This window comes from Coniophora puteana, assembly GCF_000271625.1.
Source record: "Coniophora puteana RWD-64-598 SS2 unplaced genomic scaffold CONPUscaffold_3, whole genome shotgun sequence".
NCBI classification, from domain to species: domain Eukaryota; kingdom Fungi; phylum Basidiomycota; class Agaricomycetes; order Boletales; family Coniophoraceae; genus Coniophora; species Coniophora puteana.
Window position 1 is genome coordinate 2,411,853 of NW_006913055.1, and position 26,801 is coordinate 2,438,653.

At 53.4% G+C, this 26,801-nt stretch overlaps 9 protein-coding genes across 9 annotated transcripts; 2 read left to right on the forward strand and 7 right to left on the reverse strand.

The window, feature by feature from the left end:
* Positions 1-298: 298 nt before the first annotated feature.
* CONPUDRAFT_163502 (cytochrome P450) lies at positions 299-2,808 on the reverse strand. The gene is made up of 14 exons (XM_007767884.1): positions 2,747-2,808; positions 2,630-2,670; positions 2,334-2,576; positions 2,149-2,278; positions 1,904-2,095; positions 1,699-1,850; positions 1,525-1,640; positions 1,354-1,468; positions 1,284-1,297; positions 1,046-1,235; positions 941-997; positions 861-885; positions 545-811; positions 299-484 (listed from the first exon to the last, which is right to left on the reverse strand). Exons 3-14 carry the CDS (start codon positions 2,536-2,538, stop codon positions 397-399), a joined length of 1,551 nt encoding a protein of 516 aa, XP_007766074.1. The 5' UTR covers positions 2,539-2,576; positions 2,630-2,670; positions 2,747-2,808; the 3' UTR covers positions 299-396.
* A 389-nt stretch (positions 2,809-3,197) lies between these two features.
* Positions 3,198-5,825, reverse strand: CONPUDRAFT_71145 (cytochrome P450; the record flags this gene model as incomplete). Its single annotated transcript, XM_007767248.1, has 10 exons — positions 3,198-3,368; positions 3,709-3,781; positions 3,847-4,113; positions 4,236-4,296; positions 4,693-4,789; positions 4,816-4,931; positions 4,984-5,135; positions 5,189-5,380; positions 5,434-5,563; positions 5,621-5,825. The coding sequence occupies 10 exons, from the start codon at positions 5,823-5,825 to the stop codon at positions 3,198-3,200; spliced, it is 1,464 nt and encodes a 487-aa protein (XP_007765438.1).
* Positions 5,826-7,730: 1,905 nt separating this feature from the next.
* Positions 7,731-10,468, reverse strand: CONPUDRAFT_142674 (cytochrome P450; the record flags this gene model as incomplete). Its single annotated transcript, XM_007767885.1, has 14 exons — positions 10,217-10,468; positions 9,904-10,139; positions 9,669-9,830; positions 9,479-9,608; positions 9,228-9,419; positions 9,022-9,173; positions 8,854-8,969; positions 8,691-8,805; positions 8,621-8,634; positions 8,381-8,570; positions 8,275-8,331; positions 8,193-8,217; positions 7,879-8,145; positions 7,731-7,818 (listed from the first exon to the last, which is right to left on the reverse strand). Exons 2-14 carry the CDS (start codon positions 10,019-10,021, stop codon positions 7,731-7,733), a joined length of 1,626 nt encoding a protein of 541 aa, XP_007766075.1. The 5' UTR covers positions 10,022-10,139; positions 10,217-10,468.
* Positions 10,469-10,909: 441 nt separating this feature from the next.
* On the forward strand, positions 10,910-12,597 carry CONPUDRAFT_151382 (uncharacterized protein; the record flags this gene model as incomplete). Its single annotated transcript, XM_007767886.1, has 4 exons — positions 10,910-11,026; positions 11,083-11,561; positions 11,610-11,841; positions 11,899-12,597. The coding sequence occupies 4 exons, from the start codon at positions 10,910-10,912 to the stop codon at positions 12,595-12,597; spliced, it is 1,527 nt and encodes a 508-aa protein (XP_007766076.1).
* Positions 12,598-12,600: 3 nt separating this feature from the next.
* On the reverse strand, positions 12,601-13,358 carry CONPUDRAFT_163506 (uncharacterized protein). Its single transcript, XM_007767887.1, has 3 exons — positions 13,209-13,358; positions 12,977-13,144; positions 12,601-12,916 (listed from the first exon to the last, which is right to left on the reverse strand). The coding sequence occupies exons 1-3, from the start codon at positions 13,347-13,349 to the stop codon at positions 12,770-12,772; spliced, it is 456 nt and encodes a 151-aa protein (XP_007766077.1). The 5' UTR covers positions 13,350-13,358; the 3' UTR covers positions 12,601-12,769.
* A 522-nt stretch (positions 13,359-13,880) lies between these two features.
* CONPUDRAFT_100373 (PLP-dependent transferase) lies at positions 13,881-16,627 on the reverse strand. Its single transcript, XM_007767888.1, has 9 exons — positions 16,425-16,627; positions 16,115-16,360; positions 15,618-16,015; positions 15,356-15,518; positions 15,251-15,295; positions 14,855-15,177; positions 14,388-14,789; positions 14,126-14,326; positions 13,881-14,050 (listed from the first exon to the last, which is right to left on the reverse strand). The coding sequence occupies exons 1-7, from the start codon at positions 16,573-16,575 to the stop codon at positions 14,706-14,708; spliced, it is 1,410 nt and encodes a 469-aa protein (XP_007766078.1). The 5' UTR covers positions 16,576-16,627; the 3' UTR covers positions 13,881-14,050; positions 14,126-14,326; positions 14,388-14,705.
* A 2,763-nt stretch (positions 16,628-19,390) lies between these two features.
* On the forward strand, positions 19,391-20,529 carry CONPUDRAFT_50878 (uncharacterized protein; the record flags this gene model as incomplete). The annotated part of the gene is made up of 2 exons (XM_007767132.1): positions 19,391-20,357; positions 20,432-20,529. 2 exons carry the CDS (start codon positions 19,391-19,393, stop codon positions 20,527-20,529), a joined length of 1,065 nt encoding a protein of 354 aa, XP_007765322.1.
* Positions 20,530-21,144: 615 nt separating this feature from the next.
* CONPUDRAFT_50662 (uncharacterized protein) lies at positions 21,145-22,117 on the reverse strand (the record flags this gene model as incomplete). Its single annotated transcript, XM_007767120.1, has 3 exons — positions 21,145-21,657; positions 21,792-21,977; positions 22,082-22,117. Coding segments are annotated over 3 exons (735 nt in total), but the record flags the coding sequence as incomplete, so codon positions are not given.
* Positions 22,118-24,433: 2,316 nt separating this feature from the next.
* CONPUDRAFT_100382 (uncharacterized protein) lies at positions 24,434-26,464 on the reverse strand. Its single transcript, XM_007767889.1, has one exon. The coding sequence runs from the start codon at positions 26,424-26,426 to the stop codon at positions 24,690-24,692; it is 1,737 nt and encodes a 578-aa protein (XP_007766079.1). The 5' UTR covers positions 26,427-26,464; the 3' UTR covers positions 24,434-24,689.
* Between the last annotated feature and the right edge of the window lie 337 nt (positions 26,465-26,801).

Sequence of the window (26,801 nt, forward strand, 5' to 3'; positions counted from 1 at the left end):
AGAAAGGTGTGTTAGTGGGGTTGGCCCAACGAAAGAGAGCTTTTAGCGTCGACGGCACGAGTCAATGGACTCGAGTCAGAAGGAGAATAGCCCCAGGACTATTCCGAAGATAAGTTTCAGCGCCTCAGCGGAGAAGCTTGCAATTGGCGGAAGATAACATCTTCATTGAGCTTATCTAATCCGGGAAGTTCTGTAAACTTCCCCGCTATCTCCATTCGGGAGGTACCCCCCTATTCCACTTCCGCTACGTATCATTTTCGCGATTGGATTTACTGCAAGGTCATTCACGCTCTTCATCCTCAATGCCTCGTGGGTCAATCGTACATACAGGACAAGTAAGCTAGTCAACAAATCAGAATTTTTCTGTTCGGTTGATCATCAGTGCCCACTGCCCAGTTAGTCATGTTGAGCTTCTTTCAGCATCTGTTCCAGCCTCGACGGCTCGAACCTAGGAACAATGCGCAACGGGATTGGCTTGGGCTTTCTAACGGTGAAGCGAAGTTGAGTGTGTATACTATATTTATGCAAGTTGAAGCACACCTACCTGGCAACACCAGTCGTCCACTCGGGAATCGGTTCGATCTCTACCCCGTTTTCGTCTTTAGCCTTCTTAAGAGTATATGCCGCCAGCATGGAGGCGACGTCGATCCATACTGCCGAGACCGCCGAGTATCGCCCAGGACAAATCCTCCGGCCCCAACCGAAGGTGAATCTCACGTCGTCACCGTTTAGTTCGCCATCTTTTGTCAGGAATCTTTCTGGTCGGAAGGTCTCAGGATCAGGGTACCGCTGGGGATCGCGGGACATCCCCCTGGGTAGACATAAGTGCTCATATATCCAATGAAGGGTATTATACCCACCATGCGTTAGAAAGGACGGTCGAGCCTACACAGGTACAGGAGTAAGCCAGTGCGGCATGTGCTGTAGCACATCTACTAACCTTTAGGGATAAAATATCCCTCGTAGACATCATCTTCTGTTGAGAAATGAGGAACACCTGTTCTCGTCGGAAGGTGATCAGGCACTCAATATGAGGAACACTCACCGAGAGGAAGAACTGTATTCCATCTCAGCGCCTCTCGAACCATGGCCTCGATGTACGGGAGCGATGGCCTATCCTCAAATGTTGGCAATCGGTCATTGCCGATAACGGCTTGAATGTCATCTTGAGCACGTTTCTGTACAACAGGGTTTTGCAGTAAAGCCACCACGAGCGTATGTAGCACGCTGGCTGCCTAAAAAAACAGTTTAATATTATCATAAGAATCAATGAATTCAGCTACCGTCTCAGCGCCAGCTATGTGGGACCGTGGAATGAGCACACAGCAGCAGTAAAAAAGCGATTATAGCCACCAATAAAAGCGGTACCAGCAAACTTCTTCAAGTACCGTACCGGCATGCTCTGACCGCTTTCCTCGCTGCTCCGGATTGTCTCTGAAAGCACGCACGAAAAGGCCGGATTGGATTGCTGCGAACCTCTGTGAGACGGGGACCGCAAGCGTAAACATGCCAGAAGAAGCTCACCATTTTCTCCATCGTAAAATTATAGGGATAATCAAAAAACAGTTTAGACCAGTACTTGGCGATCTGAATTTCGCGAACAATGGACGTGCCGGGAAACCATGTCGGTAAATACTTGACTATTCGAGACCATTTCAAGCTAAAGCCGCAATGCTATATGGGCTGTTTCTGACGTACCGAAAGGAAACGTATCCATGATTATGGACATTTCGGGGGTCAATAATGGAAATCCGGTTTCAGTTGCCTTGTCGCTAATGTGGAATAGAGGATCGTCAAGAGCGTTGACTTCGTAACCGTAGACTGTAGACAGGATCGCGGAAGACGTGCACCTAGGGATTTCTCAGGTGGACTGGACGACACACGGGAAATTCTTCGAACGCACAATGATATAAGACCCCAAAGTTTGTCGTCAGAATTGTTGCTCATGTTGGTTAGAAGGCGGTGAGCAGCAGCAAGCTGTATAGACTGGTAGTCGATGATTTTCTGCTCGCGGAAAGACTGCTGGTAAAGGCGCCGGTATAGACGCCACTCGTTACCATAAGGCTGAAAACCGATATCGAGGTCCCACCCAGAACTATAGCAGGGTTGAGTTGAGACATAAGTCATTGGAGCTACTGCGTAACGCACAGACGGACTGTAGATATCTCGGGTCTATCGGAGTAGATGCGAGAGCGTCGGTCCAAAAGGTCTTCTGCAGCTTTGTCAGAGTTCAACACCACCACCTGGCTGCCGAAGAAGCGGCAGCTAATAATATCGCCTATAGCCGTCAATTAATCAATAAGCGCAGTTAGGAGAGGGAAGATAGGGCGCACCATACTTGGCTGCCCACTGTGTATACGTTAGCCATGGGCTCTCGGAGTCGATGTCAAAGACAGCGCCCAGAAACGGTAGTTGCTTTGGACCTGGTGGCAAGGGCAGAGATCGGTTGCCTCTGAGCTTTGTGACTGCGTATCTCGCAAGGACCCATGAAAGCAATCCCAGAGGAATAATTTGAAGGAGCGACAAGGACAGAGCCATGGTCGGGGAAGATAAGGGTCACTTGCAGGGAACCCACTCTACTCCCGTTAGCTGGTAGCCCTGTTATAGACTGTTCAGAAAAAGACGCTACCCCTTGTTTGCCCACCATTTCCAGCCTTTAGGCACGGGGACCTTGCCAAGAGAGACCATGAATGATGCCCGTCGAGATCTATGGTAAACGCGGATCCATAAAGAGAACGTTACGTACATGGAGCCCCCAGTCGTTGACCTATCTGCGCTTATCCTGGAGCTTTCATGCGCGGGCGTTCCGTGCTTGCTATTTCGGTTTTGTTTAATGGAGACGGAGGCGGACACTTGCAGGTCTAGAGCAAGTGGATCGATTTCATTCAAACGGACCTCAACTAAATGTCAGAATGCTCCAGATGCCAGCGGGGCCACGAGTGGATGAGGAGCAGGCTTATCACGGCGCAGCCACTGGAAGAGCTACACACTCTGAGTAGCAAGAAGCGAGATAAACCCCAAGAGCGTGACTCTGCATGAGCATCTACACCATCGAATTCAAGTCCTAACAAGTACCCGCACGTCGAGTTAAGGGCGCCATCTCTTCGGACCTAGAGTTTTTGGCAAGAGTCATTGGAGAACATATGCCCGCCAGCTGATAATGGCCACCTTTGAAGGGATGCAAGTCTTTGATGGCGTCATCGAAGCGCTGTAGAGTGTGTCTTAGGCCTGAGTCGGATATCGAACGTTGGATCCTGCTGCGCCGTTGGCAAGGGTGGGTCTGTCGGGAAAGTCGGGCCGTTGGTCTCGGCTAGGGACGCGACGCGTTTGCAACGCGTCGATGGTTTCTCACGCCAGAACCTCCAACACTAGGAGATGGGATAATCGTCAGTACATCGCGAACACTACACGCGGCATCTACTCCAACAATTGACAGTTCGTCTATGTCATGAATTCAGCCATTTCTCGGCTCTGTGCTCACTAGGATTTGGCGACTGACAGGTCACGCGTGGCCGTTAGCCCAAGCAGAAAAGTAGACACATATCGCCTTACCCTCTTCCCTGTTCCTCTGATACTGCCCGATACATTTAAATAGACCTGCACGCCTACCACCGCGACCAAGATCGATATATCTCAGTAAGGAATACTATTATACATGCGTCGACTCCCCAAGAGGTAGTTACAGACGACTATTTAATCATAGTGTACTTCTTGCACCATCTGTTCCAGCTTTGATTGACTGAACTTAGGAACAACACGCAGCGGGGGCTGTTTTGGGTTTCTGGTGGCAGACAGAACAGAAGTGAGCAGTGCTTCTGGCAGCAGAGAGGTATTCAGAACACCTACCTCGTAACACCGACATTCCACTCAGGAATCGGGTCAATCTCTACACCGTTGTCATCCTTGGCTCTCTCAAATGTGTATGCTGCCAACATAGAGGCAACGGCCATCCATATAGCAGCGGATGCCGAGTACCGGCCCGGACAGATGCGCCGACCCCATCCAAAGGTGAACCCCACGTCATCGTCGTTTAGTTCGCCGTCTTTCGTTAGGAATCGTTCTGGCTTGAAAGCCTCGGGCTCAGGATAACGACGGGGGTCACGCGACATTGACCTGGACGAGAATGAGTCCTCGCAGCTAATCAAGCATGCTCTGCGTACCATGTGTTGGCGATCATAGTTGTACGTGCACGGTTTATGAGTGAGTCAACACATCGTATCGCACAGGACGTTTACCAACCTTTGGGGATAAAATATCCCTCATAGACATCATCTTCGACGGAGACATGGGGTATGCCTATATTGGGTCAGCGACAAGCCTGATGCTCAACGGGGAGGGCACTCGCCGAGAGGGATGACGGGATTCCATCTCGTTGCCTCTCGAATGATTGCATCGAGGTAGGGGAGCGAGGGCCGATCCTCAAACGTGGGCAGTCGATCATCGCCAACGACAGCGCGGATGTCATCCTGTGCACGTTTCTGGATGCCAGGGTTTTGCAGAAGTCCTACAACAAGTGCCTGCAGGGTGCTCGAGGACTACAGGAGGGGTAAGCACGGCTTGTAGAAAAGTGACGGACATAGCTACCGTTTCAGCGCCGCCTGTGGCGACCATGCAATGAGCATATGGCAGGGAGCATACATTAAGGGGCTTACCAACAAAAGCGGTAGCGGCAAATTTCTTCAAGTTATGTACCGGTATGCTCTGACCGCTTTCCTCGCTGTTTCATATCGTCTCCGAAAGCACGCAAGAAAATGCCGGGTTTGATCGCTGATACCCTTCTGAGACGGAGCTAAAGCGGGAGTTTATTTGACTCACCATTTTTTTCATTGTAAAGTCATAAGGAAAGTCAACATATAATCGAGACCAATGCTTTGCAACCATAAGATCACGGACAATGGATGTTCCCGGAAACCATGTCGGGAGATATTTGACTATCCGAGCCCAAATTAAGCTGCAAAGTGCTAGGGACTGTTTAGGACGTACCAAAGGGAAATGTATTTATGATCATGGATTTCTCAGGTGTCAAAAGTGGGATTCCGGTCTCAATTGCCTTGTCGCTAATAGTGAATAGAGGGTCGTCGAGGGTGTTGACTTCGTAGCCATACACTATAGACAAAATTGCAGACGAAGTACATCTGCGCCATGATTAGCTGAGGTGAACAAATCAAGAGACAAACTTCTAACGGACAGTGATAGGAGGCCCCACAACTTCTCCGCGGGACTATTGCTCATGTTAATCAGCAGGCGATGTGCAGCAGCACGTTGCGTTGGCTGATAATCTGGAACTTTTTGTTCACGGAAAGATTGTTGAAAGAGTCGCCGATGCAGACGCCAATCGTTACCATAGCGGTCAAATACGAAGTCAAAATCCCATCCGGACCTTTCATAAAACCGCATTAGTACACATAAACGTTCGGCTGCTTTTTGGCACACATATTGACTGTCGAGACTTCAGCTCTATCAGAGTATATGCGAGAGCGACGCTCCAGGAGGTCATCCGCAACTCTTTCAGAGTTCAGTATCACTACCTGGTTGCCGAAGAAGCGGCAGCTGACAATCTCCCCTATATAACATATAGTCAGAGCTACAGTACTATCGTAGGAGGAGAGGGAGAACACACCATACTTGGCTTCCCACTGTCCGTACGTCAACCACGGATTATTGGTATTGACTTGTAGAGCAGCGCCCAAGATCGGTAGCTGATCTGGACCTGGTGGCAAGGGAAGCGAGTGCTTGCTTCTGAGCTTAGCAGCCGTGTATCTACCAATTATCCAACAAAGAAATAAGAAAGGGAGAATGAGGGATAGAGACAAAGTCATGATCATGATGGGCCGGGGTATGACGCTCGCAAGAGACCTACCAAAGGGCAGCCCTCTTTAATGTATGCCGCAGCAGTGCTCTAAAAACAGAATAATCTTCTTGCAAAGCAGAGCGAATGTATGCAGATCTCTCACACCAACCAAGGGGATACAGACCGGTAGCCTGGCGAACATGCCTTGACTGTGAGTGTGACTCTGCGAAGAGAACGCCGCTCAAATGGAGTGTATGCAGCGGCTGTTTTCATCGTCAGTTTTTTTTTCTCATGGGCATTCATCGCATGCGGCTGTCAAACATGGGCCACTTTTGTTCCGGCTCTTGGGATCGTGTTATCACTTCCGTACACGAGGACTTTTGAGCTAGCTACAACTTCTCTCAATCACAAAAGGGGTCATATTGAGGGAGCAAAACGGAGATGAAGGGAACGTAGCGCCACTTACGAGCAGTTGTCAGATCATTTTCCCAACTTTTCGAGCTCAAACTGTGAGCCGCTTAGGCTACATGTGAGCTGTATGCAACATCAGGAAGCAGCAGGAGCAGGGCTAGCGAAAAGGATCAGTGATGCCTACTGGTCTACCGCGTCCCACCTTCCTAAACCAACCAGCCATGCCGATAAGAGATAAGTACTAGATGCTTAGGTCCATGAGGTGAGCACAAACATGAGGATCAAGAGGTTACAAAGAGGTTGACTGGGACTTCCAAAGTACCTCGCGCCGCGCTGGGGGAGCCGGTGCCTGGGAATATTTGTCTCCAGAGATGCGGGATGATGAAACGCGGAGCGGCAGAGTACAGACCGACAGCAAGACCTAGTGGAAGCAGTTCACTCAATTTCTCAGTGTTGATCAAGACAGGGTCGAGATCCAAGGAATGTACTATACATTACTGTATGTGGTGCAACTAAGCACGACCGCGGATGCAATTCACCCCCAAGTTTAACACTGCAACCCTCAACGCGGTCCTCAAAACCAGTCAACACTTTTGTACCTGTGATGCGTGAGTTCGCTGCCTACCACGATGGCCCTTGCACCAAGCATGTACACATCATAACCCAGGACAGCTTGACAGACCTCTGCAAGGAAAACTGCAAAACTCTCGAAGAGCACTTAACCACCTGCAAAATCAGTGCTTGGTTTGACCAGTACGCTCCATCGTGCAAGGTCAAGTGGGGTGAAGCGGAATCTCAAAGCCGCATATTTTTTACGAGGCGATATGTAGTCGAAGGTCAGCCAAAGCTTCGGGCGCCCTTCACCTGTCACTTCTGAAACCCCAAGGAACCGATCACGTCCCTGCCAAGACAAGAGGCGGCAGACTGGTTTGGATGCGACGTTACTGGCAGCAACACCCGCTTCTTAGCTGTCCAGAGTCTCCGGCACTCCAAAATGATCTACTCCCTTGAGGACGTTTACAATACCAAACCGGCTGCTCTGTGCTCCTTGACAGACCAAATGTCGTCACAGTCTTATCGACAGCATAAAAATGTTGAAACTCCACTCCAGCTTATTACCAGCAAACGTTCTCGCTGGCACCATGAAGTTCCATGAGGCGCTTTATAGAGATATGCAGAGCAAGCTGCATGGCGTTCTGGAGGCCATCAACGGGGCGCATGACAGGAACTTCGATGTTTATGTGCGCCCTCTTCTTAAACAAAGTACTCATCCTAGAGATACCACAGACGTTTGTGATGAGGACGACGGTGGTAGTCCTCCTGTAGATAAGAAGGCCAAGGTTCAGGCTTAGGCTGTTCAGGGTTCGTGAACACTTTTGTACACTTCGAAAGTATTCAGTGGCAACCTGAGAATGTGCACCCCTTATTGTCAATGTCATACATCATAGTAGTAGATACAACGTATCAAGACATTCATACATATAACAGAAGGTAACCAGTTCCACAAGGGGCATTTACGAGCACACATTCAATCATGGTGAGCATCGTTCACCATCTGTTCCAACTTTGATTGGCTGAATCTAGGAACAACACGCAGCGGGAGCGGTTTGGGTTTCCTAAATGTATATAAACACAACTAAGCGTGCGTACAGCAGCGCGGGACTCAGAGCACCCACCTCGAAGCGCCAATGGACCACTCAATAATCGGTTCGATCTCTATGCCGTTATCATCTTGAGCCCTCTCGAAGGTATACGCTGTCAGCATAGAGGCAACAGCCATCCATATAGCCGCGAACGCCGAGTATCGTCCCGGACAGACGCGCCGACCCCACCCAAACGTGAATCTCACGTCATCGCTGTTGAGTTCGCCGTCTTTCGTCAGGAATCGCTCTGGTCGGAAAGTGTCGGGCTCGGGATAACGGCGGGGATCGCGTGACATTGACCTGGGCGAGAATGAGAACGCACAGCCGGCCAGAATTATTGTGCGTACCATGTGTTGGCAGTTAAAGTTGTGCCTGCATAAGGTATGAGTAGTAATCCAACGTGTCGAGTGGTGCAGGACTATCACTCACCTTTGGGGATGAAATAGCCCTCATAGACATCATCTTCCACGGAGAAATGGGGTATGCCTATGTTTTGCTAGAGACCAGCCTGATATTTGACGGAGAGAACGCTCACCGAGAGGGGTAACCGGGCTCCATCTCATTGCCTCTCGAATCACTGCATCAATGTAGGGGAGCAAGGACCGATCCTCAAATGTAGGCAATCGATTACTGCCTACAACGGCCCGGATGTCGTCCTGTGCACGTTTTTGTACGCCAGGGTTTTGCAGCAACACTACAATAAGTGTCTGTAGTACGCTTGATGACTACAAGAGGGTTGAGCATAAATCCACAGAAGAATTATAGGCTTCGATACCGTTTCAGCGCCACCTGTCAACGACCGTGTGATGAGCATAGCAACAGCGAGAAGATGCGTTCTAACTTGCCAACGAAAGCAGTAGCGGCAAACTTCTTCAAGTTATATTCCGGTATGTTCTGACCGCTCTCCTCACTGCTTCGTATTGTTTCCGAAAGCGCACAAGGGAATGTCGGATTCGATCGCTGATGATCTTCTGAAACGGATCTGAAGCGGGAGCTTATTGTACTCACCATTTTCTCCATTGTAAAGTTATAAGGGAAGTCAACATATAGCTGAGACCAATGCTTCGCGACCAGAATTTCGCGGACAATGGATGTGCCCGGAAACCATATCGGGAGATATTTGACTATCCGAGCCCATATTGAGCTGCAAGGTACTATGGACTGTTGAGGACGTACCGAAGGGAAATGTGTCTATGATGATGGATTTCTCATGTGTCAAAAGCGGAGATCCTGTCTCAAGTGCCTTGTCGTTAATAGTGAACAGAGGGTCTTCGAGGGTATTGACATCGTAGCCGTACACTGTAGACAAGATTGCAGATGAAGCACATCTACACTGGCCTTTAGTTAAGGTGGACAAAGTGGGAGAAACTCTTCGAACGAACAGTGATAGGAGGCCCCACAGGTTTCCCGCAGGGTTGTTGCCGATGTTAATCAGAAGACGGTGGGCGGCGATACGCTGCGTTGACTGATAATCCGGAACCTTTTGTTCACGGAAGGACTGCTGAAAGAGTCGCCGGTGTAGACGCCAATCGTTACCGTACCGGTCAAATGCAAAGTCGAAATCCCATCCGGACCTTTCACAAATTTGCATTAGCACTAGCACACGCAGGGATCTGTCTGCGTCGTAACGCACAATATGATTGTCGAAACTTCAGCTCTGTCAGAATATATGCGAGAGCGCCGCTCGAGGAGGTCATCCGCGACTCTCTCAGAGTTCAATATCACTACCTGCTTGTCGAAGAATCGGCAGCTGACAATATCGCCTATGTAGTCCGAAATCACAATGATTGACATACAAGCAAGTGGGGAGAGGAAGGGCGCACCATATTTGGCTGCCCACTGTGCATATGTCAACCATGGGCTATTGGCATCGACTTGTAGAGCAGCGCCTAGGAACGGTAGCTGATCTGGCCCTGGTGGCGACGGAAGAGAATGATTGCCTCTGAGCTTTGCTATTGTGTACTTCACAATAGCCCACAGAAACACTCCGATAGGAACAATGAGAGATAACGATAGAGCCATGATGGGGGTGGTGCGGGTCGCTCGCAAGGGACCTACCGATGGGCTGCCCCTCTTTAATAGGCGTGTTGGAAGAAGGCGGCTTCACTTGTTTGCACCGTTCTTTAAAGGCAAAATGCATCTTTGCGGAAAGAGGTTCTGTACGTACCTTGGACATGAACGTCGTCCAACCAATAGAATGCTTCGCATGTGGCCAGGGTGTACATTCAGATCGCCGAATGTTCTCTCATGGGTGTTTGCGATCACAAACTTGATCTTCCTGTATGAAAACGTGACTTCCAGTGGCGCACAATAGTAGAGCATGACCAGACACTGTTTCAGAGTACTGCAGAGCAGGCTATCAATGACGTACAGGGGAGCTGATCCAAAATCAACCTTGGGAGCACTGAAGCTATATTAAGGGAGTGCACTTGCGTAAACGGCAAGTGGAGCTTTATATCCACCCGTTCGCAATCTTGAAAGCCGAGTTTATTGACGCGAAAGCCTCAGGCTTGGTCCCGTTTAGGGTACGCAGAAGCAGGCTGGTCACGAGTCTAATGTTCTGAGTCGAAGCCAGCAGCTTATATCCTTGAGTATGGGCGGAAGTCGATGGAGAGCCTGCGAAAGGCAAGGGGGATTAAAGGAGCTGAGAAGCATATAACGGAAGGACTAGAGCTGATATCAATGAATGCATTGTGCTTCGCGCTTTGGAAGTTGGAACATGGGATGGGAAGGGATGGGACGGGTCCCATGAATGGGGTCGATGTGGACGGATTTTCCGGGTCCGGCTCACACGCTTGCAGAATACTCGCCCTTGTGACGATACTTGGACTTGCTTGCTTACTCGCAATGACTAGCGCTGGTTGTACCTCCGTTGCCTACGAATTATCACCTTGAAGATACAACAGACAAGGTCTTTTGCCATGGCAGAGACGATTAGGTATCCGCGAAGATGCTAAACGATGACCAGGTCCTAGAACAGCACGGATTTCAAATACACTGACAATGTGCTGGCAGGCTATAAGACAGCAACGGACGTCAACGAGGGAGAGTTTGTGGGTTACCCATGGTTCTCATCACCACTGTGGGGTGCCGCCAGGCCTCTCTTCAGGGAGCTCCAGTAGACGTCCTGCTCATCATCATTGGCTATCTCTCCGTGTTAGACATCGTCAGGCTGGGTCAGGTAAGAGGCGTTCATGACACCTTCGTTTCATTCTCCTGTCATTCAATGGGACACAGACATGCAGATTGTTCCAACAGATCAAGAGTCATCGCAGCGTATGGAGCAGCCTCTATCGCACTTCAAGACTTCCTCGTCCCCCAGGCCCATACCTCAGTCAACCGCTCGAACTTCTCCAGGAAACTCTTATACGCTCTGCACGCATACAACGTAACTGGGGAACCTCCATTTCTCGCCCGGCGTCGTCGTTCACGATACCCATCGCATCCGCTCGTATACAGCCACTTGGACTCGTCGCCTATCGATGGTTCCTGTTGGCCACGGAGGATGCTATATGGTGTTATGATCTTTCTCGGTATCACAGCCTCGACCATTCAGAACATGCAGAATTCTCTGTTCTTTATCAATGCAACGGCGAAGCCTCGTATCAACGCCCAATGCGCATTGTCTCCACCCATACTACAGATGCGAAGCAACTTCACTATCTTGTTTTGGAGGAGATGCACAGACTCCCTGATCAGACGGTGCATCGAACTACGTAAGCTATCCCTCTGATAAGTTCACACCGACTAATCGAAAATGGTAGCGTGCTCTTCGGAGTCGAAGGCGTAGCAGACGGCCCAGTAAGCCTCACCGAAGTTGCCGTCCTCGACCAGAATGTCTTGTTTCTGGGCAACGCCGTTATTGGTCCACGTGCTCTGCTAGTCACCGGTAATGTTGAATGCTACGTTCGCCAGGATCTTCCTCGACGAGTACGTATCTTTGACATGGCTCGCGAGAATCGAGTATACCAGCTTCCGCCCCACGTACTTCAAGAGGTATGATTCTTTCTTCCGTGCCGCTCCACAAGCCCTGACTCGCGTATGTGCGCGTAGACTCCTGTTGGAGAGTTTGACCATACGCTGAAGCTATTCTATGTGTCAACATCAACGCATATCATATCGCTGCTCACCTTCCTTCATGAAACTGCTGATGGACCGCAGTTCCTCACTAACATCGAGGCGTTCGAGCTCCCTTCCCTCACTTATGCTAGCAATACCCCAACGGAGCCGCAAACTCTCACCCTTACTCATTCTTGCAAAGTCTCCAGTCTGTATCTCATGGATTCGTGCTACCTCCTGCGTAACTCCGCCGTCGATACACTTACTGGTAATACCAGCCTCACAGTCATCGCCAAGGCTTTACGTTCCGACTCCATTCCCCCCTCCGCTTCGCTCATCCGGCTACGCTTATCTCTCCACCACCACACACACGACATCGCATGTCAGCAAATCTGGGTAGGCAATGCTCCCTTCAGGCCACGGATTACGCTCGGATGTAGTAGCCTTGACGGATGCGCGCGGGGTATCTTCACCAAAACGCGTTTCACGGGGCGGGATGTCAGGAGCTTCACACTTGATGACGAAGCTGACCCCGAATTCGTCATGTCTTCGGCGCGCATAGATTTCCCTACATCGCAAGCAGATGACTTTATGAGTCGTATAGTGGGATTTGATGGCTTGAGAGGGCGCCTGTGTAAGATGTTCGACAGGTCGGATTCAGGACATTTCTTAGAAGTCACTGATTTTGCTTGAAGAGCAAGTGTTGGACATCGTAGTCGGATATCCTGTAAGTGCATTGTCTCTATATCTTTATGGATAACACTTATAAGGTGCCCCGTGTCTCCAGGAGCGCCGTCGCAATTACAACAGTAAACTATGTCCCTAACAGAATTGAATTGTCCTATAGTCAACAGTCACCCCTCCCTTACTGGTCTCCAGCTGGAACAGTAAGGTTGAGAGGAAGATACGTTGTACCTACTTCGTAGTACGTGGACCCATCCGTGCCGGTCAAGGGGAATGTGGCCTGCAGTTCGAGCGTATAACTCGCGTTAAATTGGAACGCGTCAGGCACCTTTGGATGTGTGTCAGTTCAACGACTATGACATATGGCTTCTACAAGTGCTGAGCTCACCTGAGCGGTGAACGTGTCGGCGGTGCCCCCGCCGTAGTCCATGCGGTAGAGCAGCACGGGCGGCTCGTACCCGTTGTTATTCACGGGGACTGCAAAGTAGTAGTCTGTGTACTTGGGATAGACCCCGAGCTGGTTCGCACAGGTGAAGTCGACGTGCACGGTGAAGCTCTGTGTGCATATTTCAGGTGAGTGCACCATTTCAAACCCAAGGCTGAGTGAGGAGACGACTCACGTCACCAGGAGCGAGGTTGGAAGGGACGACCTCGAGGTCGCCGAACTTCGAGGAATCAGCGCAGTCGCGTCTTTGGGGTAATGCCCAGGAGGTAGCTGCGAAGGCGGCGCAAGTGAGGAAGGTGGGCACGCTGAACTTCATCGTGAGGCGTTGGGGGTTGGTGAGTTCTTTGACCTCGTTCCATCACACTTTATACGCGGATTTTGACTGCATTCGAGGCAGTGTGATGCTCTGCTCGGATGCGTTCGCATCGCAAAACCTCGTGCGCGCGTTCACAATGAGCATTGCATCAACCCGCTGAAGAAAGGCGTGTTCAGGCCTACTCGGGCAACGATGGCCGCCTCTCTTCATGTTATCGGTTTCATGACAAATAACCGAACCCCTCCGTCACCATAGAATGCTCAGAGTTGGCACTGCAGCAGCAGTGCCCACAAACTCGAGGCCCGACGCCACCGTGCAGGGGTGCCTGAATATTCATTTCTCGCAGTGCCAACGACAACTATATCATTCCGGACGAGAGCCGGCGCCGCCACTGAAAGCCGCATTTTTCTGTAAACGGGTTCCGCTTGCCGCATCCTCACAGCCTTGCTGAGGTTCGCCACACTTCAAAAAGCCTCGAGCTCGACCAGCTCAGAAAGGCAGAACCAGCCAAGTCGTATTCGCATTCAACTCCCCTCTTCCCCCCGCTTGTTAACTAAGTACCTCTCGTCGATATGAAAGCCACTTTCTCGAGTGCCGCCATCTTGGCCGCCGCTGGCGCCGTTTCCGCGCAATCTGGCTCTTGCCCCGAAGCGGCACGCTTCGGCGGGTTCACTCTGAACACCACCACTTTGATCCCAGGACAGGCAAGCATCTCTTGCATTTTTTGGGCGCTACATCTCTGCCTGCCAGCTAACGACAGTGCGCTTAACCCGCCTCAGACCGTATCTGTGAACGCGGACTTTGCCTGCGGCGTGCAGCTCGGCTACATCCCCCAATACGTCAACTACTATCTGCAGCCGCCCAACTACAACCCGAACGACGCCACCAGCACCGACAACGCTGACCTCCCGATATTGATCTCACGTGCGCAAGTTGAGATCTCGGCGGAGCAGCCCTGGTACAACTCTACCTTTGTGGTGAGTCGTCGTCCATCACGACAAGTTACTTTGTGGTTCAGCCCACTAATGCATTTGAAAGGTACCTCACGCAAACTTTGCGTACTCGAGCTACTCGTACATGATGTGGGGCACGTACCAGAATGCGCCTGCGACATACCTTAGCGTTGGCGGGATTGGGGCCGGAGTGACCATCGGGACAAGTGCATAGATGGTATTTCTTATGTTAAAGTCTTTATTTCGCTCCATCCGACGCTATAGTAATCTACACTTACTCGTACCATCGACCTCTTTTATTTGTACATTTTATTGAATGTTTCTCCGGACGACACTTGTTTTCCAATTTTGTGGTTTGAAGACAGAACAGGGCATTAGAGGGTATGGAGGTTGACAATGCCATCTAATGAGGCTCACGGCCAGCATGCTTCTGCACCCTATTACTCGCCGCCTTCAGCGCCCGCGCAAGCTTGACAAAGTCCGATTCCTGGAACGCGTGACCGTGCCATAAGCGGGGGGACACACGCGAAGCTAACGAAAAAGAAGACCCACCTCGTTCCAAATCTGCGCACTCGCCCTCGCCCACCACCGCCTGTTGTGTCTAAAATGCGCCGCATACACCCCATGCTCCGCGATGAGGGTATGAATGAGAATGTCTTTGATCTCCGCAGTCTCCTCGATGTCCCCGTCGATCGGCAGCTCGACATTCACCATGTTGAGCGTGAATTCGTCGATGTTGTTTGGGGAGGCCGACGTGGATTGGAGAAAGGAGGTGCCGAGCTCGCGCGCGAGGACGGTGCCGCCGCGCAGGGCGAGTGTGTGGCAGTAGGCATTGATGCGGTTTTCGCCGCCGAGCCAGCGGCGGAAGTCGAGGGCTGGGAAAGGCGAGGTTAGTGCGAGTGCCTGTTGAGAGAGTACTACTGGTGTGATGGTGAGAGAGGTGCTTACCTGGAGCTATGCTGAGCAAGGGCACGTAGTCGACCGTACCGGTCCCTGCAAGTTTCATTGAGTATACAGTCGTATGCATAAAACAAGAACGGAGCGAGGACGCACATTCAAAGAGGAGTGCGAAATCTTGAGGCCCATCGTACCCCTCACCCTGCAGCGACTTGTACACTGCCGGCGTCGGAATCGGCGAGCGCACGACATGCTGGTTCCTCCTGGGCACATACATCGCCGCGCAGCCTCGTTTGGCCGAGAGCCACTTGTGGCAGTTCTATATAGTCATCCCGTGTGCATAGCCATCCACATGAGCTTTCTTTCCACCTAATCCCTGGCATACTCGGCAAGGGAAGGGAAGGGAAGAAAGACGTACCGACAACCAAAAATCAGGCTTATCCTTTCCCAGATCCAAATCCATCTCCTGCCCAAGCGAATGCGCCCCGTCGACGAGCGACCATACTCCGTACTCGGCGCACACTGAAACCATCTCCTTCCAGGGGAGCAGGACGCCGGGGTTGGACACAATCGAGTCAATGACGGCGACGATTTTGCGTTCGCCGAACTTGAACCCCTTCTGCGTCGGACCATCACTAGAGGAGGCGGAAGTGCGCGGGTGGGCAGCGGCGATGCGCGCGATGAAGGCGCGCCAGTCGGCGAGGATCTGCGCGTGCGACGTCGGGAAAAGAAGCTCGAAAGTCTCAATGGTCGGGTGCGGGTGCTTGTCGCTGAGGTATTCGAGAGTTGTGCCGAAGGAACTGTACGTTGTTGTAGCTGTTAACCGTTTGAGTGTTCATCCCACACCATACATATATGCCCAGCATCAGCGGTCTCGCGGCAACAGGAAGACGCGGTGCAGACACCGTGACGCACCTCCGAGAAGCACGTCCCCCTTCTCCCACTCAAAGTTTGACAGGATGGTGGCGAAGGCATGCGATGCGTTAGGGACGAGGACGATCTCGTCATGCTCAGCCTTGACGAACTCCGCGACGCGCCTACGCGCGTCAGAGAGTATCCCCGGCATGTCGAGCTTCATGAAGCGGTCCGGGCTCGACTCGATGCGCGCGGTGAGTGCGTCGCATGCGGCGAGGACAGGACGCGGGAGCGTGCCGTATGAGCCTATCAATCGTAGCAGATCAGTGCATAAGCTTCTTATACAAAAGCAGGGTTGTATACGGAGTACCGTTGTTCAGAGCTGTGAAGTCAGGGTCGAGCATAAAAATAGAGTGCATGTCATGCCCGAAGGCGGGCGGAGTCTTGTCGGCCTTGATGAGCTCGGTGGGCTCGAGGCTGACATCTTGTTTATGAAGCGTGGAGGAGTTGCTAGTGGCCATTGTCGCTGATCGAGACTGGTGGTAAGGTGGAGGGGCGGATACGAGAGAGGAAAATTGGGGTGAGGTTTGTGCTTTATACATCACTAAATGGGCGGATCGAATATAAGTATATGAGCAGTAGTAGAATCAGTTATAACTGACACCGTACCTTAATGATATTTCGAATCTCCAGCACGAGTGGAGCGTAAAGTCCGTTTTTAACATGTGGGAAATCAGACCAAAATCAGACGGTGAAATGGTTAGATCAGGGATGATATTATAATATTGATGGCTATCTTACCGTTGACGGAGCCTGCATGATAATTACATGATAAGAACGGCTGGTGTTTTATGCCGTATGATCAAAACTCACACCATATGATGAGGACTCGCAATCTTGCCCATGATTCCAATGACAAGACATTCATTGTGAATATTATATAGTACATGATGTAGCATTATTCGAGGTTAAAACGACTATCAAAGTTAATACACGAGAGCAGGAACACGAGGGCAGCAGCATGAGAGCAACAATGATACATGAGAGCAGCAGCAGTACACGAGATCAGGAGGTCTGAGGAAAGAATTAGAGCTTACAGACCATGAAGCCGGTAGTCGATGACAGCACTCGTCTACTTTCGGGCTCCAACTCTGACAATGAGGTAGCCGAAGGCGGGTGGGGACGCAAATAGTGACCATTGACTCGGAATATGATAGCCTCAGACTTCGGGCTTGTGATCCAGGTCCTCGCTGACAGCTGGGGGATGGGTGGTGCGAGACTTAAACGAGGCTGCTGGGTTGCTCATCTTCTGTCGGGTCGGACGTTGAGAAGTGACCTGGACGTCATCTGTGGCAGAGAGATCGTGTTAGTGGTCCTGTGAACGCGTGCTCGCTGGAGCCAGCAGTTTCTGTTGTGTGATCGAAGATATTAGTGGCTTAATAATCCCAAACAACTCAAGTTACTCACGTCAACCGTCTATGGCTCTTTGTCCGCCAATTTCCACCGGGTTGAGCTAAAATGGAGGATTGAGGGAGGAGAGAGAAAAGGCGGGGAGAGTGTTCAAAAAGGCGAAGGCAAACAAAAATGTCTTATCTTATCTTATCTCTCCATCAGCTTTAGGGCTGGCTTCATCATCTGTCTCTGATTGGCCAGAATTATATTTAGACGTTTGAGAGTGTGGCGGCAGTGCTCGCTTGAAATAACTAGAGGTCCTCTTCTATTTCATTTTGCCGTCGTTCTTGTAGCTGGAATGCATATCGCCGCTTCAAATTATCAAGCATTGCTTCGCAAGAATGATAGGTATGAATAGAAGCAGACAGAGGCCGATCGCGAGCAGTTGGTATTCATGCATTCAACGTGGAGTGGCCGGTTTTCTCCCCCCACTCACTTGTTCTCCACGAGCATGCAAGGGCGAGTTCATGCGTTGTCTCAGACGTTTCCGCCACACTGACTCATTTTACAGATCTATTCGTAAAATATGGGTGCTCAGACATGCTTGCTTGCTCCGTGAGCGCGTGGCTTTAAATACCTGTAGTTTAAGTTTAGTTTTCAAAGGGAATGTTCCTATTTCAAAGCCCCCGGATGCAACTCGGGGTCTTGCAAGGCAAGCTCGAGCCTGAGTGAACATCGAACGTTGCAATGTTGAACGTTCGAACATCGAGTAAACCTAGAGCATGGGTTCAATTATGAATCAGATACACTGCCGTTTGTTGTTGTTCGTTAATGTTTGTTAATGTTCGTTAGTGTTCGTCACTGTTCGTCTCTGCCTAAAGCGGTGGCTGCCATATGCAGAAGTTATCGCTCAATGATAATTTTGTTTCTGATATGGTCTCCGTATTTTATATCCGACTAACAAATGTACGAGCAAGATCATCAATTTTGATCAATGGTAAAGTGTCCGCGACATGGTGTTCGGCCGAAATTCACTGCCACACCGTAACGATATGTTCACTCAATGGGAATGCGTCACCATTCATGATCATACAAAACTGTCTCGACGACGATATTATAACGGTGATCACTCGGTATAACGGTCAAACTTTTCCCACCCATTTAGTGATGTATGTGGAACTCCAGATGGCGAGTCAACATGATGCATAATGACTCGAACCAAGAAATTTGACGCAAGGTAAGCATATGTCAAACATTGTCAGCAAATGCGTGTAAAGGCCCGCGTTGCGTCAGCATGCCCAGTAACACGACATTGAAAGTGCTGTCAAGAGCCCGGTAGCACGCTCAGCATCTCCCGAATGGACCCCTTCACCAAACGGCCGTTGCGTTGGAGCAGACCTTATACCATCAGTCAATTTATCGACTATCATGAATTGCGGCATTAGGTCTGCCAAGGGAGACTCTCTGATGCGAACTATGAATGTAGCCTCGAGCCCACCGTGTGGCAATCTTACCTTAGTACTGGCAAGGCCAGTGACCAGTCTACTGTCCGTCCGTTAAGTAGTACCTTGACTCGCGGGCATCTGGCGGGTGCCACGAACTTGGGAATGCTGTCTTGATTCTTCGACGTCTACCCTCCTAGCCTGTTAGCCGCTGAGAGAGCCGTTCGCAGAACCATCAGTTTAGCAGAAGCTTTTGACCCACCCTGTGTATCGCACAGACTTGGTGTGCTGTCCCTCATGGTGCGGCGAGGCCCCTGTGCGGCGATTGAGCAGGTCCACCACGGAGAAAGTCACAGAAATATTGAAGCCCAGATAGGGGCTAAAAACTAGCGCTCGTTCCCACGGTCCGAGCCACTGTGCGCGGTTCACGCTCGCGCTTATACACAGTGTACTAACACACCACACACCATCTTCCCCTCCCTCTTCCTCCTCCACGCACGCCATGTCGTCCATGAAAACCTATCTAGCGGAGAAGTACATGTCTGGCCCAAAGGCAGATGCCATCCTCGCGCGCACCGCCCCCAAGAAGAAGAAGAAACGCAAGGTCGAGGACCCCTCCGCGTCTGCCAACGGGTCGGGCGCGAGCCGCTCGGCCATGCTGGTCGACGATGACGCGGGTTGGGGCACGGCAGACGCGCAGCGCGAGGAGGTAGACGATCTCGAAGAGGCGACGATCGCCAAGGACCGCTCGTTCAAGAAGCGCAGGACCGCTGCCGACGCCGACGGCAAGGCCGGGGACAGCCTAGGGTGGCAGACCGTCCGGGAGGGAGAGATGCCGCCGCCGAAGGAGGAGACGCCGCCGCCGCCCGAGGACGAGAAGCCGCAGGTCGTCGAGCAGGAGCAGGAGCAGCCGTTCAGGGGCGGTCTCCTCACGGCCGACAAGCTGCGGAAGGCGCTGCCGAAAGCTAAGGCGCCGTCGCCGCCGCCGGAGGGCATGACGCAGGAAGAGCAGGAGGCGATGCAGGAGACGGTTTATCGTGACGCGTCGGGCCGCAAGATCGACGCCAAGGCAGCGAAGGCGGAGGCGGCGCGCAAGAAGCGCGAGCGCGAGGAGAAGGATGCAGAGAAGATGGAGTGGGGCAAGGGCGTTGTGCAGCGCGAGGAGAAGGATAAAGCGCGCCGGCAGATGGAGAAGAACCGGACGGGGCCGTTCGCAAGGACGGTGGAGGACAAGGACATGAACGAGGAGATGAAGGCGCAGGATCGGTGGGCGGATCCGGCAGCTGCGTTCCTTACGGTGCGTCGTTCACCCCGTCTTTGTCTTCATCCGTGGTTCAATCTAAGCTTACTCATTGGTCTTGGGCTACAGAAAAAATCGTCGAAAGGACCACGAAAACCTCAGTACACAGGCCCTCCACCGCCACCGAATCGGTTTGGCATCAAGCCAGGGTACAGATGGGATGGCGTCGGTGTGTACCCATCTCTCTTTCACGTTTACTTCAGTTATCTGAACGCTGAAACGCTTCATTTGTGCTCTCCCTAGACCGAAGCAACGGTTTCGAGAAGAAGCTGTTCCAGCACCAGAACGAACAGAGACGGAAGACGGCCGCAAGCTACGAATGGAGCGTCGACGACATGTAGACCCAGGGGTCACCACATTTTGCGTGCGTGCATGTACAACAAATCACTCGTGGTTGTGCTGGCTTACTCCTCACTTTCAGTTTATTTGGCCTTCGTAGCTCTCGCCCTCCGCGAGGAATGGGTGGATGTCTGGACTGCTGTTGTATCGCATCGGCCGTGTGTCGCACGAAAGGCAGGGGAAGCGATTCGTGCAGCTGTATTGCTAACCGCATGACATGCATGTGCACTTGTGGAGACTTTCCACTGTGACTGAATGTGAGTGTTATCGCCATACGTCAAGTCGCGAGACCTGGCTTCAAGTTTATCGAGCATGTGCATTCACACCTATGTATGCCCTCCACAACTTGTACAACACGATGGTACCACGACGCTACAATGACTAGTACATACTGTTACACGAGCGACAATCTTCCGTACAGTCAGCTAGAGTCCCTACTGGACGAACAAGTACGGGTGGCAACAAACAACCAAAACAACGTTAGCACAGGTTATGATATCATGCGGGTAACTTATATGTATGGATAATGGATAAATAGCAAGGTCCTCCGCCAGCTCCTCGAGCTCTGGATCTACGAATGCCATGCAACCGGCTCAGGCGCTCCAGCCTCGATATAGTCAGTACTCGCATACGGTCGACGGCTCGACCCAGACACGCTCAATGAGCGGTGGAGAGAGCATGCGTCCTCGCTCCCGGTCCCGCTCTCGTTCCCGCTCTCGTTCTCGTTCTCGTTCTCGTGTACGTCCCTGTCCCTGTCCCTGCGCGTGTCCGTGCGCAGGCCTCTGGCTCTCCCCGAGTCTATCGCCAGACCTCCCTCTATCCCGATTCCGACCCCGATCCCGCTCCCGCTCCTTGTCCCTATCCCGCTCCTGCGGCCCGCGCGACGCTTGTCGCTGACTATGATGTACATTCGGATTCGCATGCCCGCCGAGCAGCAGCCGCGCAGCGTCGCGGCTGCGATTCCGATTTCTCGGCGTCGATGAATCTCGCCCGCCCACGAAGCCCTCGCGCGACTCGCGCCCGGCGGCGGCGCGTAGCTCGACGGTGCGCGGTTCGACGCGCACCGTGCGCATGTTTGGGTACGTGAGGATGAGGCGGCGGCTGTCCATCGACGCTTGGACCTCGTCGAACTGCGTTCATCCACATTCAAAAAAAGAAAAAAAAATTGAACACCATGTCGAAGCCGAGTTGCATCAGGGCATTGTAAGCATCAGACATCGCAAGCGGAAGAGCAGCGACGACCCCGCGCTCGGGGAAAACGCACCTTGGCGCCCTCGGGGAGCGGAATCGTCCGCGTGAACTGCTGCACCGCGCGCTCGCGCACGAGCCGCGCGCCCTCTTCGTGCTCGGACACGCGCACGATCTCCCATGTGATGATGAGGTTGCTGCCGCGGTAGCTCACGTGCGGCTGGTGTTTCTTGATCCCTGGGATGTCGAATGTCGCTGTTACCTGCGAACGGGGGACACCAGTGAGAAGCGGTGGAGATTGAATGGGTCAGGGTGTGAGGCGTAAGGCGCAGGGGCGGGGGCGTAAGAAAAAGGTTAGATACGTACTGTCCGGCCATCACGAGACTCGCGGAAGGAGACGCTGGATATTGGGGTAGAGTGTGCGGGGAGGACGGAAGACGATGTCAGCCATCAAGGCACTTCTTCACAGAACACGGATCACAAGGGGCCCAGAGCGCAAAGAGAGTGATAAGAATGCAAAGTGCGAACACAGCAGGGCGCAAGAGGACCCGTGAATGGGGACGGAAACAAAAAAAAGAACCGACAGGCAAGGCAACGGAATCAAATCCACTCACATCGACTTCTTGCGCTTCATCGGCGGCGTCTTCCTGCGCTGCATCGCATGCGCATGCACCCTCTGCGGGCCGGGGGACGCAGGCACCGGTGGCGGGGGCGTGGGCGTGGGCGAAGCCATCCCGCGCTCGTGCAGCATCTGCATCGGCACCGTCATAGTCACAGGCACAGCGAAAGGCATCGGCGAGGGCGCGGCCTCGAGCGACTTGACCTTGGGCGGGCTCATCGCCATCCGCCGCTCCTTCTTCTGGCGGATCGCGTCCCACACGTCCTCGAGCGACGCCGAGCCCGAGCCCGGCGGTGCGGGGCTCGGGTGCGCCGCGCTGGGTGCGAGGTCGGAGGAGTGGTGTTTCTTCGGGTCTGAGGCGTTGCGCGTGCGCACCGCGCCGCCGCTGTCTTTGTTGCCGCTATTCGCCCCGCCGGTGCGTGAGTGGGGTCGTGGGGCGGAGTGGGGCCGGCGCGGCGAGCCGAGGACGTGCTGGGGAAGCGCGAGGGAGCGTGAACTGTGATGCGAGCGGCCGAGGACATCTTGTTGTTGCTGCTGCTGCTGCTGGGTGTAGTGGCGTGCGGCATCGGGAGCAGGTGGGGATCCGACGGGGACGACGACAAGCGTCTGCATGGACGAGCCGGAGCCGGAGCGCTGCGAGGCCGGGGCGCGGAGGCCGTGGCGGGGGTGCAGGTATTTGCTGGCGCCGGCATGAGACGGCTCTTCTTCCTCTTCGTATTCCTCGTACTCCTCGTACTCTTGGTACTCCTGGTCTTGATCATATTCATGGTCCTTCATGTATTGCCCATGGATATCTTGGTCGCGGTCGTAGTAGACCCAGTCGCACTCGTCCCAGGCGCCGAAGGAGTCGCGGGGCGAGGAGCAGCCCGAATTTGACGCCATAGTGGGTTGTGATGATCCTCGCCAAGGAGCAAGGGGAGATCCTGGTGGTTGCTGGATGCAGCTGGTGTCGAAACAAGGGAGATCAGAAACGTGCTGGAGGGAAGGCAGGCAGCACTGGTGTAGTACTGCCAACAGCGATAGGGGCACTCAGACGCACGGCCGCGGCGCGGAGAGCGCGAGCACCAGCGTGAGTGCAAGGGAGTAACAGTAACAATGGCTGGTCGGACGGAGCGGAGAGAAGGACGAGAGAGAAAAGCGAAAACAAGAAACGATGATGCACAGAGCTGCGAGGCGAACGGTATGTAAGATGAGGAAATCAGAAGATTTGTACAGGAAAAAGTCAGCGGGGGATGGCAGATTGGGCGAGCTGCGGGCACGAGGCAGGCAGGCACACGCACTCCTCCCTTCTCGTTCACTGACAGCACCCACCGATCCACACGACCTTCCCTATGATAGCCTGACTCGTCGATCGGAACAGCTACCGGCAAGACTAGTCCAGGACCTCTTCGTGCCAGAAGAGAGCTACAAATCCCGCAAGAGCTAGAGCCGACCGCACACGTATTTATACCACATCTTCCTCGCCTTGTGCCGTTCACAGCCGACCTTTGGATTCCCCGTCAGCGCTCCTTGGTCCGTTCCCCGAGCCGCTCGTACGCGCCCATCGCAAGTCCAATAGCAGTCCAATAGCCCAATAGCTAATACATAAGTCAAAATGAAAGCTCCATCCCTCACCTTCCGAATCGCCTATCACCGAGTGCTCCATAGCTCGCGGACGATAATATCCATCTATATACAGTCACTTTGATTGTTGTCCAAGCTCCACCATCCCAAATCGAGCTCCAGTTCACGAGGTTGTGAGTTGCGAATCCATGATACGTGCATCCTCCCAGTGTGGCTCGAGGCCCGAGGGAGGCCTGCAGGCTGTGCGAAAACAAAAGAACCTTCGATAGGTATGTTTATCCGGGTCCGCGTCTGAGAAGCTGGGGGATTGTCACCGGGCTGGTGAACATGTGTACCGCCACAGTTGCCCACTAGCCACTCACGAAGCCCGGTGCGTCAAGCTTCAAGGAACCAGTGGGAAGCCACGAAACGCGGTTTCCTCATGGCAGAACATGTTGATGTCGACAGTACGCTGGCTGTCCAATGTCTAAGCTTAACCTTATCTGTCGTCCGCCTGCGTGGGCCACAGTTGTCGAATTCTAACACGGAAGAGCGTTGCTGTCTCTGCGTCTACTGAACGCGAGCCATTTGTAGGGCTGAACGTTTTATATTCCACGGAAACCTACACAGGACTCGTACAAACAAAGAACGTGAGATGATGCATGCTACAATTTCGTCAAAACAAGCGCTATCCTAAGTATCAAAAGGGAGAGTGAGAAGGCGTCAAACCAAATAGCGCCTTAGAACGTAGCAGAAAGAACATCTTCACGGAATTCACGTAACATTCCCTTCCCCTCTTTCATCTCCCCCCACTCAGTTCCCATCAAACTGATCCGCAAAGCGCGAGCTGAACCCAACGCCCATCCACGCGTTCTCCGTCCCCACCTCCGTCGGACCCGGCGGCGACATCGTCCAGCCCACATCGCTCCAGGACTCGCTCCGCGCATCGAACGGGTACCCGCCGTCCGACCCAGCGCGCGAGCCGAGGTCCGAGAAGGACGATGCGGACGACAGACTCGGCGACGCGAGCGGGGACGCCCAGGGCGAGCCGAGCGCCTCGGCGGCGAGCTCAGACGCCGTGCGGAGGATCATCTCGGGCTGCGGGGACGCCGCCGCAGGAACAGAGTATGAGGGCGGCGAAGCAGTGTGTGCGGGCGGTGCGATCGCCGACGAGGCGAGGAAAGAGGACGAGAAGTCGAGGGTGGGGAGGACAAACGAGTTCGAGACCATGTCGTCGTCGTCGTCATCGCTCATATTCATCATCCTCTCATCTCCGATTTCCTCTGCCCAGTGAGCGGGCGGAGAGAGCAGCGCGGAGACGTGTTCGGCGTCGGTGTCGGTGAGCGAGACACTAGACAGTGCGGGAGAGAGCGGTGCGCCTGGCGAGGGCGTGCTAACGCCCGAGATCGTCGGTGTCGATACGGACGATAACTCGTCGGCGCGGACCTCCTCGATCGAGCACCAGCCCTGCCCGGCGCCTGCAAGAACGCGCAGGACACTGTTCTTGCTCCATCCTTCGAGCGTGACGCGCAACATAGTACACTCCCTCTCCGACTCCTGTCCTGCGCCGTAAGCATAGGCGTCGACCCGCACGCGCGGGTCATCCCACACTTCTTCGCCGTCCAGACGCGCGAAGAGCGTGGAGACGCGGAGCTGGTGTTGTCGATGCAGATGGTGCATCGCCCCGATGTCTCCTAGCGGTAAAAGCGGGTGATGCATCGAGTTTCCGTCGTCGTACGCAGACAGCGGCAGACGAGAGGTGGGCGTAGGCGCGAGCGGGACGAGAAGGTAAGTCGTCACGTCGGAGGGCTTAGCAGCGGCCGTAGGGAAATAGTGCTCGAGCTCGGAGTGAGTAGGCTCCAGCGAGCCGGTGGAAGCCTCAGTGGAAGCAGAAGCGGGCTTGACGATCGCCTTCTCCTTGGGCTTGAGCTGCTCCTTGGTCTTCAGCACCTTATTCTCCTTCTCCTTGCGGAACCGGCGCTTGCGCTCCTCGGCGCCCTTGACCTCCCATTCGGCCTCCCACAGCGCACGCGTCGCAATGGGCACGTTGTCAGCGAGATTCTGGAAGATAGGCCGCGCGGAGTGGAACGACCTCGCTGACCCCAAACCGATGTGCGCGACCGAGCGCGGGACCGCCGGCGGGCGGGGGAGACAGGGGGCGCCGAGGGGGCGGGTGAGCGCAGTGCGCACAGGGAGGGAGAAGCTGCTCTTGATACTGGGAGCATGCGTGCTCAGCCCCCTGCCCGCACCGGAGCCGAGCCCGTGAAGTGCGTGCGGCTGGGCGGCCTGCGGGATTACCCCTAAGCCGGGCGCGGTGAGATGTGCGAAGACGCGAGAGGCGAAGTTGCGGGATTGGGTGAAGAGGCGTTGGGCTGTGGATGTGGGTGGGGGGACGGTGGTGGCTGCAGGGCGGGCGGCGCGGGGGACGAAGGACGGGATGTGCAACGAGCGGGACGCTTGTTGGGCGTGCCCGGAGTGCTGCAGTCCGATGCCCTTCTGGATTCCGATGCCCTGCTTTGCATGCCGGGCGCCGTGCGAGACGGCGAGCATGCTGGGCTAGGATTTAACTGTTGTACTGATAGTTTACCAGTGGCAGGCTGGCGTTGCTGGTGGTGGTTAAGAAGAGAGGGGAGCTGTGTACACGCACCTATCTTTAAGAATAGTCGGCGCGAGAGGATGGAGCGTTGCGCCGAGACGATTGGTGCCGAGGTGTGCGCGTTCCCCAGATGCCGCGCTCACATAAGCTCCGATTTCTCCTTTTGGGCACTTTACGTAATGCAGTGGCACAGCAGCGCTGCATTCTTTTTTTACAATTCCTTCCTTCCTTCCTTCGAACGTCCAGACTCTGCACTGGCTGAGGTCGCTGTACAGCGGCTTTGCGGAACAGATCTGTGAGTGCCTTGTTCTCGCTTCTACCTCTCGTGA

What these genes read in the sequence shown, in the direction of transcription:
- CONPUDRAFT_100382 (XM_007767889.1), bottom strand. Translation starts at nt 26,426, where the DNA reads ATGCTCGCCGTCTCGCACGGCGCCCGGCATGCAAAGCAGGGCATCGGA.
- CONPUDRAFT_100373 (XM_007767888.1), bottom strand. Translation starts at nt 16,575, where the DNA reads ATGGCCACTAGCAACTCCTCCACGCTTCATAAACAAGATGTCAGCCTC. An exon ending in AGCCTGATTTTTGGTTGTCG is followed by an intron (nt 15,519 to 15,617) that starts GTACGTCTTTCT and finishes ATGACTATATAG; the next exon opens with AACTGCCACAAGTGGCTCTC. An exon ending in GTGCGCAGATTTGGAACGAG is followed by an intron (nt 14,790 to 14,854) that starts GTGGGTCTTCTT and finishes CACGCGTTCCAG; the next exon opens with GAATCGGACTTTGTCAAGCT.
- CONPUDRAFT_163502 (XM_007767884.1), bottom strand. Translation starts at nt 2,538, where the DNA reads ATGGCTCTGTCCTTGTCGCTCCTTCAAATTATTCCTCTGGGATTGCTT. An exon ending in GGGATATTTTATCCCTAAAG is followed by an intron (nt 886 to 940) that starts GTTAGTAGATGT and finishes GTACCTGTGTAG; the next exon opens with GCTCGACCGTCCTTTCTAAC. An exon ending in ACCGTCCTTTCTAACGCATG is followed by an intron (nt 812 to 860) that starts GTGGGTATAATA and finishes ATGTCTACCCAG; the next exon opens with GGGGATGTCCCGCGATCCCC.
- CONPUDRAFT_163506 (XM_007767887.1), bottom strand. Translation starts at nt 13,349, where the DNA reads ATGAAGTTCAGCGTGCCCACCTTCCTCACTTGCGCCGCCTTCGCAGCT. An exon ending in CCAACCTCGCTCCTGGTGAC is followed by an intron (nt 13,145 to 13,208) that starts GTGAGTCGTCTC and finishes ATATGCACACAG; the next exon opens with AGCTTCACCGTGCACGTCGA. An exon ending in CCGACACGTTCACCGCTCAG is followed by an intron (nt 12,917 to 12,976) that starts GTGAGCTCAGCA and finishes ACACATCCAAAG; the next exon opens with GTGCCTGACGCGTTCCAATT.